The 14,538-nt window shown below is 47.4% G+C and overlaps 1 protein-coding gene and 1 pseudogene across 1 annotated transcript; both read right to left on the bottom strand.

Annotated features, from left to right (window-relative positions):
- Positions 1–889: 889 nt before the first annotated feature.
- On the bottom strand, positions 890–3,146 carry LOC102415006 (annotated as a pseudogene).
- A 9,963-nt stretch (positions 3,147–13,109) lies between these two features.
- Positions 13,110–14,060, bottom strand: LOC112585793 (olfactory receptor 12-like). Its single transcript, XM_025289360.3, has one exon. The coding sequence runs from the start codon at positions 14,058–14,060 to the stop codon at positions 13,110–13,112; it is 951 nt and encodes a 316-aa protein (XP_025145145.3).
- Positions 14,061–14,538: the final 478 nt, after the last annotated feature.

Here is a 14,538-nt window from a genome sequence, read left to right on the forward strand (position 1 = left end):
GACAGACGGCCAGGGAGCTGTGCTTCTACCAAGAAACTGCTCCCTCTCTCTACCCCCTCCTCTCTGCAGCAGCACCAGGACCTCCATCCTTATTCAGAGGTGTTGGTGCTGACAAGACTCCATTTCTTAGGGTCACAAATAGTCAGGACAGTATCACCTGTCAGGCTGGATGGTGAACTTTGGGTGTCAGGCATCCACGTTGACTCCCTGGGGCTCCCAGCTGCTGTCTGAGGGGAGAAACCCAGGACAGGGAGCACTAGGAGCCTCTGAAGCAGGAGCACGGGTGCTCCCTGCTGCCTTGTTGGGTGGTGGCATCAGTGAACAGAAGGGGGAGGGGAGGAACAGCCCCGCTGCTGGATTGAGGGGAAGCATGGTCTTCCTAACTCCCCTAATTGGCTGTGGGGATGCCCAGGCTATCACCAAGAAAGGGGCTGGGCTGAGTGTCCTAAAGCCCCCTGCTAGTTGTCCCAGGGTAGATTGCTGGGTACATATTTAAATTAGATTCAATAAAGAAGTGAAGGGATAAGGTCAGAGAGTTTGTCTAGCCCACATACCTTCACCAATTGATGTTGAACTGGGACACATACTGTGCTTCAAAGACTCCCAGTTCGTGACTCTGCCCACCGTGTTACACAAACTTCAAGTTTAGTGTCTTGCCCCACTGTGGGCCATTAGATTTTTGGTGGCAAACAAGATGCCTTATTCATCTCTGCATCTCACACTTGTAGTGTGTGGTTCATGATGTGCTTCAAAGAAGGGTTGGATAAAATGCTGGATGAAAGAATGAATTGGCTGAATAAAGAATGAATTCCTCAAACCAAACCCAGTGCCTCCCCTCAAGTCTTCTTGTCCAGCCCTCAGGACACTGGGTCTCTCTGGTCACTCTCCATCATGTGGCTGTGTGCTTCTGGCCCAGTCTCCGCAGGGCATCCTTCACGTCCTTGTTTCTCAGACTGTAGATGAGGGGATTCGGCATCGGGATGACCAGGGTGTAGAAGACAGAGACCACCTTGCCCTGTTCCATGGACTCCACAGTTCCCGGCTGGGCATACATGACAAAAACAGCCCCATAAAAGAGGGACATGGCTGTCATGTGGGAGCCACAGGTGGAGAAGAGCTTGTGTCTCCCTCCTCCTGAGCGCATCCTCAGGATGGTCACTGTGATGTAGCCATAGGAGACGAGGACCACGAGTGTGGTGCCCACAATGATGCAGCCACACATAGCAAACAAGACTAGCTCATTGATGGTCGTGCTGGCACAAGTGAGCTGTAGCAGGGGGATCACATCACAGAAGAAGTGGCTGATGTGGTTGGAGCTGCAGAACGGGAGGCTGAATGTGAGGATCATCTGCACCCCAGAGTTGAGGCAGCCCCCACAGTGGGTGCCCAGCACCAGGCAGGCACAGATCGAGGGGTGCATGGAGATGGGGTAGCTCAGGGGGCTTCAGATGGCCACGAAGTGGTCATAGGCCATCACAGCCAAGAGGAGAGTCTCAGTCATACCCATCAGGGAGAAGAAGAAGAATTGGTTGGCACATCCTGCCGGGGTCCAGCCCCAGCTGATCCAGGGATTTCGAAGCAGGGACGGTGTCGGCGAGGATCAGGATACAATAGCTTCAATTAGATATTAATTACAGATATAAAGAGTAATAGAATGAGGATAGCTCAGTAGGAAAATTCAGTGGAGAAAAGAGGCTGAGTAGCTTGGTTTACGCGGGAGACCAATAAAACTTCAAGACAAGAAGCTTGCACCACTTACGTAGGCCGCAGGCGTCTTTCCATTCTCCCGAAGGAGAGGAGACACTGAGGCCTTCCCGGTTGGATCTTAGAAGCCCAGGCATAATTAGTAAGCATGGCGGGTTCCGTGCTCCAGATGGAGACTCAGCCAGAGTTTGAGAGAGAGAGAGACATGGGGAGACCAGTCTTTCGAGGAACTGAACCCAATTCTTTATTTTCCATTGTCTACTTTTATACTCTGAGATGTTATGCAAAAGTCACGCAGGGTCAGCAGTCCTGACTTTTATCAAAGTCAGGTGCTTCATACAAATGTATACAGAGGTCTTAGGGGTGTTACATCATCTTCTGGCAAGAGGGACCTGCTGATAATTTATGACCCTCTCCTTGTGACAGCGGTCAGTCAACCAGGACACTTATTTCTCCAGGGGTGATTATTCTTAAAACAGACGCCACCCAAATAAAGTTACATTCCTATAGGGTGAGGGTGTAGTGGGTTTTAGTTAAGGAAAGAATTTACTTAGCCTAAGGTCTAACGTGATTAATATCAAAGGTTAATACTTATTTCTTCTATATATTCATTAATGTGTATAAGGGCAGGGGATGTGGAGACTTAGCAGTAAACATTGGCTCAACAAATGAAAAACCCTTCACCAATACAATTTCTAATCAGCCCACTATACTTATACTAATGGTTTTCTAATTTTTCTAAGGAACCTGTTTTTAGAAGGTTTAAAGCATCTCGTGCCTCTCATGATTGGGAGGCTGTAAGCAATCACATGTGGCCGGACAAGCCTGTCAGGCAGGCTAGAGAACCTTCAGAAGAGTTTGTAGGTTAAAACACTCCTATCAAGCCCAGGAATTATTATTAACTGGAGCTCTAAGTTAACTCCATCTCAGAAAGAGGTGGTGGGGGACAGCCCCCCGTAAAGTCAGAGGTGTAGGTGAGAGCACAAAGTAGTAAAGTAGGCAGGCTCTGGTTATGGGGGTAGATGCTCGAGAATTTCCAGGGGGACTCCTGAGGCTTGATCCCGCCTTTGTATATGTTGAGCCTCCTTCCTCATGACATTTGCCACGGGTGGAGTGCCTCACGCTGGCCCCCAACAACATCCCTTAAAGGTGATGACCTTGGAGGAGGACAGGAAGTTGACCAGGGCCTTGGCGGCGATGACAGATGAGTAGCACAGGTCCAGGAAGGAGAGGTTCTTGAGGAAGAAGTACATTGGGGAGTGTAGATGGGCATCCAGCGTGATGACCACGATCATGGTGAGGTTCCCCAGGACGGCCACCACGTACAGGGCCAGGAACAGAGCAAAGAGCAGGGCCTGGGTCTGTGAGCCACCCTCAAATCCCTCCAGCATAGACTCCTACAGAGGCATCTCTGAGAGGTTTACATTTCTGTGGGATGCCATGGCCCTGAGCTGGGGGGCATGGGGCAGAGAGCAGGCAGGAGGCAGGGAGAGGGATGAGGTGAGGGTCACAAGGTCATACTCTCTTGGAGCACAGGGACCCTTCAGCGCCCAGTCCTCCAGGAGAGCTCAGACTGACCTGAAAAGGCAATATTTTCTCCAATTGGCTAATTCACAAATTTGCAGGGAGCACTCAGCCTGTGGGGACGCTGAACAGTCACTGTAGGGTGGGGTGGGGTGCCAGGAGGGTTGCAGAGCTGAGTCTGGAGTGCAGAAATGGCGCCACAGCCGCCTGTCTTCCCAGCGACGCTGCCAGCTTTCTGCTCTTTACTCATGTATCTAATCCTGCGTGTTCTGCCCCTTTGTGTACTCTTCATTAATCTCAGAAAAGGTTCCTGGGTGCCTCTGCCCACCACGTCTTGGACAGGCCAGGAGCAGGGCAGGGGCCAGGTCTCCCTGGGCTAATGTTGGTGTTTCCTGTTTCTCTCCCCTGCACACCTAGATTCCCATCTCAGCATCACTGCCTCTGAGCCTGGACTGGGGCGTTATCTGTGAGACAAGTCCAGAGCTGTCCAGGCAGGAGGGTGTCCCCACTTACCCTGCGGAGAGCAGACCTGAGTGCTTACTGTATGCACGGCCCTGCCCCCTTACCCACATGGTCTCCTCCCACTCCTGCAGCCCTGAGGGTGGCTGCCCTGACCTTACCTTGTCCAGGTGAGGGCTGTGATTGCCCAGCCCCACACAGCCAGGAACTGCTCTCCCAGGGCCTCCTGAGCTCTTGACCCAGGTCTGTGCTGATGATAATCAGTCGGCACCAGGACCCCTGTCTACTGCCCTTTCAGCTCTGCCTTCCTGTATAGTGAAGGGAGAATGAGGGGGTGCCAAGGAGGGCGCCCAGGGTCTCAGAGAGCCTCAGACTGGTGCCCCAGATTCTGGAGTGGGAACTACTGGATCTTGGAGGAAGCTCACCTGCTCTTCCATGCCCTGCCCACACCTCTGAGTCACTCAGTGGGGCAAGGTGTTCTCTACCTGCAGGCCTGGGACTCAAGGCCTCTGATGGCCAATTAGGTGAGGCTTGGGCTCTGCATGCACTGGGACTGCCAACCCCCAGGTCCCAGGAGCTGCAGTCCCAAGGCCAATCTTCCACTGGCCCCTCTCGACCCAAGGCAGGACAGACAGGAAGCCTGAAGTCTTCAGCAAGCAGTAGGGGGCCAACAGGAGAGGAACACAGACAAGTTAGAGGGACCCAGTGCCCCTCGTTGGATGGGTCTCCCCAGGGGGGCAGGTGTGACCTTCTGGCCCTCAGCCTTCACTCCTGCCCATCCTTGGAGGTTGTCAGTGTCAGGAAGGGGGGCAGGTGTGCAATCTGTGCCCAGGCCAGCACACGGCCCTCTCTACTCCAGACTTAGAGACTCTGCCTCCACATGCCTGAAATGCGGGCACATCCTTACCCCCTTGAATAATGGGAACGTGGAAATGGACTCTGAATCCCCTCTGTTGTTTTTGTTGTTGCTGGCATGTCTAAAATTCTCTTTGTGTGTGTGTGTGTGTGTGTGTGTGTGTGTGTGAAATTTCAGAATAAACACATGCTTGATGAAATTCAAGAATTAAGATGTGATATAGTACAATGGGGACTTCCCAGGTGGCGCTAGTGGTAAAGAACCCACCTGTCAATGTAGGACACACGAGTTCCATCCCTGGGTCAGGAAGATCCCCTGGAGAAAGAAATGGCAACCCACTCCACTATTCTTGTCTGGAAAATCCCACGGACAGAGGAGCCTGGCGGCTAGAGTCCATGGGGCCACAGAGTCAGACATGACTGAGCAGTTGAGCTCACAACGGTACCATGGAAATGCGTTTTCCTTTGGCCCCAGTAAAGCCTCGCCTCTCTTAGCAGTTGGGGGTGTCTGCCCAAGGTGTGTCTGCATGCGTGAAGCCTTTCTTTTAGGATCTTTGTGTGAATCAGGTCATGCTGTCCTTAGCTCGCGGTTGGGGCCTTCACTTAACAGACAGCCTAGCAAGGGGGTCTTCCCGGGTCAGTTCTGAACGTCTCCATGGTGTTCCCCTGTGTAGGCGCAGCCAGCGTCATGGGTTTCCTGTCCTGACGGCCACTCCCTCACTTTCCTTCCTCCCACAAACCACGACTCAACCTACGTTCATTCTGGGCTCCTGCTAATATTTCTGTGGGCTAGGGTCCTACAACCACAACAGGGGTCATTACGGCATAGACAGCTTGCTTTGTCTTTATTTTTTTATTAATACAGTCTATTTCCTCTAGAAATGTACAACTTATTTTCTTCTAATGGCTCACAAAGATTTGAATTCCCTTCCCCTCACCATGGCTCATCGTCATCCACCCTGACATTTGCACACTTAGCAGGCAGGTAGTGCCTATGAACGTGCTGGTCGCTCAGTCGTGTCTGACTCTGTGCGACCCCATGGATGGTAGACCACCAGGCTCTTCTGTCCATAGGATTTTCCAGGCAAGAATGCTGGAGTGGGTTGCCATTTTCTTCTCCAGGGGTTTTCCAGACCCAGGGACTGAACCTGGGTCTCCTGCATTGCAGACGGATTCTTTACCATCTGAGCCATCAGGGAAGCCCAGGCCTCTATTTCCTTGTGAGGCTGCATATTTTTTCACATATTAATATTTGTTGACCATTGGCATTTCTGGGACTGGTTTCCTTAAAATGGTGCCCTGGGTCCTTGCTGCCCAGCTTTCAAGAGAGCTGTGGGATGGACCAGGCACCCCCATGAATTCTGTTATAGCCGGAGGAGGGCACTGGGGGTGGCTGAGCCACACCTGAGGTGGGGGGTCCCTGCCCCAGACTGAGAGCCCCATCTTTCTCTGTAATTGACAAAACAAGAAGACAAAGTTAGTAGTTATATATTATAAATGATTTAAAATATCAGCCAAGGATACTTTCTTGGTGTAAGTAGAACATGACATTCAGGAAACTGCAGAATATAAATTCCCTTGAAGAACATGGAACATCACTGTGGCAAGGTGAACAGTGTCACCCCCTCCCTCCTCCCCCCAAAAATGATGTCTACTTGAAACCTCAGAAAGAAAGTGAAAGTCACTCAGTCATGTCCAACTCTTTGCAATCCCATGGACTGTACCCATCCAGGCTCCTCTGTCCATGGGATTCTCCAGGACAGAATACTGGAGTGGGTAGCCATTCCCTTTTCCAGGGGATCTTCCCAACCCAGGGACTGAACCCAGATTTCCTGCATTGCAGGCAGATTCTTTCCCATCTGAGCCACCAGGGAAGCCCCCAAATACTGGAGTGGCTAGACTATCCCTTCTCCAGGGGATCTTCCCAACCCAGGAATTGAACTGGAGTCTCCTGCCTTGTAGGCATATTCTTTACCAGCTGAGCTACCAGGGAAGCCCAAAGGGCATGTTGCTTCCCCATCAGGGAATTAAACCCCAGTCTGTCACATGACAGGCAGGAATACTCAACCACTATACTAAGAGGATGGCAAAGTTGCTAATTGTGTTCAACTGTTTGTGACCCCGTGAACTATATAGTCCATGGAATTCTCCAGACCAGAATATTGGAGTTGGTAGCCTTTCCCATCTCCAGGGGATCTTCCCAACCCAGGGATCGAACCCAGGTCTCCTGCATTGCAGGTGGATTCTTTACCATCTGAGCCAGCACAGAAGCCCAAGAATACTGAAGTGGGTAGCCTATCTCTTCTCCAGGGGATCTTCCTGACCCAGGAATCAAACCAGGGTCCCCTCCCTTGAAGGTGGATTCTTCACCAGCTGAGATACCAGAGAAGTCCTGGTAACTCAGACTATTACCCTATTTGGAAATAGGGTCTTTCCAAATGAATTAGTTAGGAAGAGGCCATACTGGATTAGAAGGACCCTAAATCCAAAAGACTTCCCTGGTGGCTCAGATTGTAAAGAATTTTGTAATATGTTGAGAATTTTTGCATCTATGCTCATTAGAGATAATAGTTGGTAGTTTTATTTTCCTGTTGTGACCTTATCTGGCTTTTGTATCAGGGTAATGCTGGACTTGAACAACGAGCTTAAGAGTGTTCCCTCTTCTTCAATACTTTGAAATTGTTTGAGAAGTATTGGCATTGATAATTCTTTAGTGTTTTGTAGAATTCACCATGAAACCATCTGGTCTGTGGCTTTTCTTTCTTAGAAGGTTCTTCATTACTGATTCAATCTTCTTATCCATTTTTGAACTTTTTAGATTTTCTGTTTTTCCCTAATTCAGTCTTTGGAAGCCACATGATTGTGAACTTGCCCAATTTCTTGCAGGCTGTCAGTTTTATTGGCTTATAACAGGTCATAGTAATCTCTCAAAATATTTTGCATATTTTGTGTTGGTTGTAGCTTCTGTTTCATGCTGCTGCTGCTGCTAAGTCACTTCAGTCATGTCTGACTCTGTGTGACCCCATAGTCAGAAGCCCACCAGGCTCCCCTGTCCCTGGAATTCTCCAGGCAAGAACACTGGAGTGGGTTGCCATTTTCTTCTCCAATGCATGAAAGTGAAAAGTGAAATTGAAGTCGCTCAGCCGTGTCTGACTCTTAGTGACCCCATGGACTGCAGCCTACCAGACTCCTCCATCCATGGGATTTTGCAGGCAAGAGTACTGGAGTGGGGTGCCATTGCCTTCTCCGGGTTTCATACTTGAGCTTATTTATTTGGGCCTTCTCTTTTTTCTTAATGTATCTGGCTAAAGGCTTATCAATTTAGTTTATCTTTTCAAAGAACCAATTATGGTTTCATTGATCTTTTCTAGTTTTTTTCTTTTAGTCTGATTTATTTATTTCTGGCCTGATATTTTAAAAAGATTTCTTTGATGTGGACCACTTTTAAAGTCTGTATTGAATTTGTTATAACATTGCTTCTGTTTTACGGGGTTTTTTTGTTGTTGTTGTTTGTTTGTTTGTTTGTTTTGGCCCCAAGGCATGTGGGATCTTAGCTCCCCAACCAGGAATCAAATTTGCACCCTATGCATTGGAAGATGAAGTCTTGACCACTGGACTTCCAAGGAAGTCCCTGGTCTGACTTTTATTATTTTGTTTCTTCTAGTAAATTTGGATTTTGTTTACTGTCTTTTTCTATTTTCTTTTGGTGTAAAGTTGGATTGTTTATTGGATATTTTTCTTATTTTATGAATTAGATTGTATTGCTATAAACTTCACTCTTAGAACTGTTTTAGCTGTATCAGATAGATTTTTGATTGATGTGTTTTCCTTTTCATTTGACTCCAGGTATTTTAAAAATTTCTTCTTTGATTAATTCAGTAATCTATAGGTAGTTTAAGTGAAAGTGAAGTCAATCAGTTGTGTCTGACTCTTTGTGACCCCGTGACCTGTAGCCTACCAGGCTCCTCGATCCACGGGATTCTCCAGGCAATAATACTGGAGTGGGGTGCCATTTCCTTCTCCCGGGGAGCTTCCCGAACCAAGGATTGAACCTGGGTCTCCCACATTGCAGGCAGACACTTTAACCTCTGAGCCACCAGGGAAGCCCATAGGTAGTTTAGGAACATATTGTTTAAGTCTCTGTGTTTGTGGGGTGTGTGGCAGTTTTATTTTTTTGCAGTTGGTTTCTAGTTTCATACCTTTGTGGTCAGAAAAAGGTGTGTTATGATTTCAATATTCTTGAAGTTATTGAGACTTATTTAGTGGCCTTGCATGTGATCTGTCCTAGAGAATATTCCACATCCACTTTGAAGAATGTGTATTCTGCTGTTTGGGGATAAAATATTCTGTATATAGCAATTCATTCTATCTGGTATAATAAGTCATTTAAAAGCACTGTTACCTTACTGATTTTCTGTGACATTAAAATAAAAAACAGCAATGTGATAACTACTTCACAAGTATTACAATGGCTACTCTTAAAAACAAAAAAGAAAAGAAGATAAGCTGACTAGGAAGTGGAGAAATTGGAAGATTTTTGCTCTGTTGATGGGAATGTAAATTGGTACAACTACTATGGAAAGTACTTTGGAGATTTTCTCCCAGATTAAAAAACCATTTACTATATGATCCAGTAATTGTATGTATGAACTTAGAAAGCAGTATCTATAAGAGATATTTGGACAACAATAGCAGCCTTCACAACAGGTATAAGGTAGAAGTAACCTAGGTGTTGAATAGATAAACAAAATGATAGATAAATAGATAAGCAAAATGTGGTGTATATACATGATGGAATGTTATTCAACCTTTAAAAATGAAAATATGTTCATTTACAGCAATATGAATGAACCTTGAAAAAATTATGCCAAGTGAAATAACCATAGAGAAAAAGGCATATTCTGTGTTTTACTTACCTGTGGAATTGAAAGTAGCCACTTTCATAGACATAGAAAGTAAAGGTTGGCTATCAGTGGTGGAGGTGAGGGGAAAATAAGGAGTTGTTGCTGAAGGGGTATGCAGTTCAGTTTTGCAGGATGAAACTTTCTGGAGATCTGTTACACAACAAGGTGAATATATTGAGCAATACTAAACTGTACACTTATGATGGTTAGATGGTTGGAAGGCATCAGTGGCTCAATGGACATGAGTTTGGGCCAACTCAGGGAGACAGTGAAGGACAGGGAAGTCTGAAGTCTGGTGTGCTGCAGTTCACACGGTCACAAAGAGTCGGACATGACTTAGTAGCTGAACATCAACAAGCTGTACACTTATAATTGGTTACAACAGAAATGTTATTTTAAACAGAATAAAATTGTTAATCTTTTAAAAAAGTAAGGAAACAGAATTAAAACTACAACATGGTCTTCAAACTTAAGATGTTTATTCTACACTTAATTAAGATAACTAGAGCTATGTCAAGTGTATTTCAGAGTACAGTGGCTAGTTAGCACTGAACTCAAATTATAATCAGCCAGGAGATATGTGCTGAGAACCAGCAATGTGGCACAGGATGCAATAAATATATAGCATGCTGCTAAGTCACTTCAGTCATGTCCGACTCTGTGCGACCCCATAGATGGCAGCCCACCAGGCTCCGCCATCCCTGGGATTCTCTAGGCAAGAAGACTGGAGTGTGTTGCCATTTCCTTCTCCATGTATAGCATGAACAAACCTAATAAACTACTTCTAAAATTGTAAAAAGATGTTCACTACAATCTGAAATCTGGATAACATAGACAAATGGAGATGTGCAGGGTTTTTAAAAGTCATGTTTTCCAGACTATTGGAGAATTTCTACTCCATTGACTATCTGATGAACTTCCTAAATTTATTCCAAAGTCAGAATTAATGTTCTTCTACTAGAACCACTAGATCAGATCAGTCACTCAGTCGTGTCCGACTCTTTTAGACCCCATGAATCGCAGCACGCCAGGCCTCCCTGTCCATCACCAACTCCCACAGTTCACTCAGACTCACGTCCATCGAGTCAGTGATGCCATCCAGCCATCTCATCCTCTGTCATCCCCTTCTCCTCTTGCCCCCAACCCCTCCCAGCATCAGAGACTTTTCCAATGAGTCAACTCTTCGCATGAGGTGGCCAAAGTACTGGAGTTTCAGCTTTAGCATCATTCCTTCCAAAGAAATCCCAGGGCTGATCTCCTTCAGAATGGACTGGTTGGATCTCCTTGCAGTCCAAGAGACTCTCAAGAGTCTTCTCCAACACCACAGTTCAAAAGCATCAATTCTTGGGCGCTCAGCCTTCTTCACAGTCCAACTGTCACATCCATACATGACCACAGGAAAAACCATAGCCTTGACTAGACGGACCTTTGTTGGCAAAGTAATGTCTCTGCTTTTGAATATGCTATCTAGGTTGGTCATAACTTTCCTTCCAAGGAGTAAGTGTCTTTTAATTTCATGGCTGCACTCACCATCTGCAGTGATTTTGGAGCCCAGAAAAATAAAGTCTGACACTGTTTCCACTGTTTCCCCATCTATTTCCCATGAAGTGATGGGATTGGATGCCATGATCTTCATTTTCTGAATGTTGAGCTTTAAGCCAACTTTTTCACTAATCCCTTATCATATGTATAATTGCATTTACATATGGATGATAATTGTACTATTCTGTAAGAGAAAAAATGTGTTTCCTCATTTTGGATTCAGATTATATGTGCTGTTCTTAGTCATGTCCGAATCTTTGTGACCCCATGGACTGTAGCCCACCAGGCTTCTCTATCCTTGGGATTTCCCAGGCAAGAATACTGGAGTGGGTTGCCATGCCCTCCTCCAGGGGATCTTCTCAACCCAGGACTCAAACCCAGGTCTCCCTCATTGCAGGCAGATCATTTACTGTCTGAGGCCCAAGGGAAGCCCAAGAATATCGAAGTTGGTAACTTATCCCTTCTCCAGGGGATCTTCCTGACCAGGAATTGAACTGGGGTCTCCTGCATTGAAGGCAGATTTTTTCCCAGCTGAGTCACCAGGGAAGGCCCTAAGATATCATAAGTCCAGGAATTAAGATTAAAATAGTAAGCCAGAAAGAAAAACACCAATACAGTATACTAACGCATATATATGGAATTTAGAAAGATGGTAACAATAACCCTGTGTACGAGACAGCAAAAGAGACACTGATGTATAGAACAGTCTTATGGACTCTGTGGGAGAGGGAGAGATGGGAAGATTTGGGAGAATGACATTGAAACATGTAAAATATCATGTATGAAACGAGTTGCCAGTCCAGGTTCGATGCACGGTACTGGATGCTTGGGGCTGGTGCACTGGGACGACCTAGAGGGATGGAATGGGGAGGGAGGAGGGAGGAGGGTTCAGGATGGGGAACACATGTATACCTGTGGTGGATTCATTTTGATATTTGGCAAAACTAATACAATTAATACAAGCAGCAATCAGATAAGTTAGCTATCAGTCTCTCCCCACAGTCCTCCCGAGCAGGCAGAGAAGGAGATGGAGAGTTGTGGTTAGAGAGGCAGGACACATCCCTACTGACCATCCAGGGTAGAGAGCACCCCTGTGTCCACAGGGCCACCTCCTCATGGTGACCATGGGAGTGGAGGACCCCACCAAAGGGAGGCATAATGAGGCCACTGGGCTCTGAATCCAGACAGTGTGTTGGGTCCATGGAGCATAAGGGTGGAGCTCTGAATGGGCAGATCAAGACAGAGGGTCCAGGATCTCCCAGGGAGTGTGGGACAGAGAGCAAGGAGCTGTGCTCTCTGCCAAGAAAGGGCATCTTCTCTCTCCACCTCCTGTCTCTAGGGCAGCCATCAGAACCTTGAGAGATGTTTGAGCCGATAAAGCACCATTTTCTGTGGTCAGAAGTAGTCTGGCTGTGTGGTAGAAGGTCACTGGATCTTTGGGTATGAGACATCCACGTTGACTACCTGGGGTTCCCAGCTTCTGTCTGAGGAGAGAAACCCAGGACAGGGAGCACTAGGAGCATCTGAAACAGGAGCACAGGTGCTCCCTGCTGCCTTGTTGGGTGGTAGCATCAGTGAACAGAAGGGGGAGGGGAGGAACAGCCCCACTCAGGATTGAGGGGAAGCATGGTTTTGTAACTCCCCCTAATTGGCTGTGGTGACCCAGGCTATTACCAAGAAAGCGTCAAGGCTGAGTGTCCTCAGGTTCCCCTTCTATGTGGTTCAGGGGAGATTACCAACCTCATAATTACAGTAGATTTAGGGGAGGAGGGATAGGAATGGCCTGAGAGTTTATCTACTTACATACCTTCACTGGAAGTTTTTGAACTTGGGACATAAATTCTGTTTCAATATTCTGTTCACTACTCTAACAGTTGTGTTATTCAAACTTCAAGATTAGGGTCTTGCCCCATCATTCACCATCATTTTTCTGGGCCTTATCTGATCTCTTCATCTCACACTTGCATGGGGGGCCCATGATGTGCTTCCACAGTGTTGAATGAAATGAATGAAAGAATCACTTGGATGAATGAAGAACGAATACTTCCAACCAAACCTCTGTCTCGCCCAGAGCCCTCATGTCCAGCCCTCAGGACATTCTGTCTCTTCAGTCACCCTCTTTCATGTGGCTATGTGCTTTTGGACCAGTCTCCACAGAGCATCCTTCACGTCCTTGTTTCTCAGGCTGTAGATGAGGGGGTTGAGCATCGGGATGATCAGGGTGTAGAAGACAGAGACCACCTTGCCCTGCTCCATGGATGCCACAGCTCCCGGCTGGGCATACATGACAAAAACAGTCCCATAAAACAGGGACACGGCTGTCATGTGGGAGCCACAGGTGGAGAAGAGCTTGTGTCTCCCTCCTCCTGAGCACATCCTCAGGATGGTCACTGTGATGTAGCCATAGGAGGTGAGGACCACGAGTGTGGTGCCCACGATGATGAGGCCACAAATGCCAAACATGACAAGCTTGTTGATGGCTGTATTGGCACAAGTGAGCTGAAGCAGGGGAATCACATCACAGAAGAAGTGGTTGATGTGGTTGGAACTGCAGAATGGGAGGCTGAATGTGAAGCTGGTCTGAAGGATGGAATTGAAGCAACCTCCACAGTAGGAGCCCAGCACCAGGCAGGCACAGACCGAGGGGCGCATGGAGATGGGGTAGCACAGTGGACTGCAGATGGCCACGAAGCGGTCATAGGCCATCACAGCCAAAAGGAATGCCTCAGTGGTGCCCATCATGGAGAAGAAGAAGAACTGGGTGGCACATCCCTTAAAGGTAATGACCTTGGAGGAGGACAGGAAGTTGACCAGGGCCTTGGGGCTGATGACAGATGAGTAGCACAGGTCCACAAAGGAGAGGTTCTTGAGGAAGAAGTACATCGGGGAGTGCAGACGGGCATCCAGGGTGATGACCACGATCATGGTGAGGTTCCCTAGGATGGCCACCAAGTACAGGGCCAGAAACACCGCAAAGAGCAGGGCCTGGGTCTGCGGACCACCATCAAATCCCTCCAGCACAAACTCCTGCAGAAGCATCTCTGAGAGGTTTCCACTTTTGGGGGGTTGCATGGCCCTGCACTGGGGGACACGGGGCAGAGAGCAGAGAATAAGTGGGAGACAACAAGGGGAAGTCAGTCTAAGTCAGATCATTTTCTCTTGGATAACAGGGGCCCTTCAGCACCTTACTGTTCACTGACTAAGAGACCACCGGCTACACAGTTCTGCTCCAGATGAGCTCAGGTCGACCTGAAATGTAAACATTTCCTCTGATTTACTAATTCCTAAGTATGCTTGAAACACTCACTCTATGAGATGGCTCCAGGGGTCCTGCTGAGCTGAGAGTCTCCAGAGTAAGGATGGCTTCCATCTCCCTGTCCTTGTTTTGCAGGACATGCTCTCCCTTCCCATGGGGATGGCTGAGTGGTGCCATTTCTGCACCTGCTCAAGTATCCAATCCTGCACCTTCTACCCCTATTTTATTCATTTTTAATTTTAGAAATCATTAAGCACCTGATGCTATCAGGAACAGACCCAGTGATGGTTCTAA

This window comes from Bubalus bubalis, chromosome 6, assembly GCF_019923935.1.
Source record: "Bubalus bubalis isolate 160015118507 breed Murrah chromosome 6, NDDB_SH_1, whole genome shotgun sequence".
NCBI lineage: Eukaryota > Metazoa > Chordata > Mammalia > Artiodactyla > Bovidae > Bubalus > Bubalus bubalis.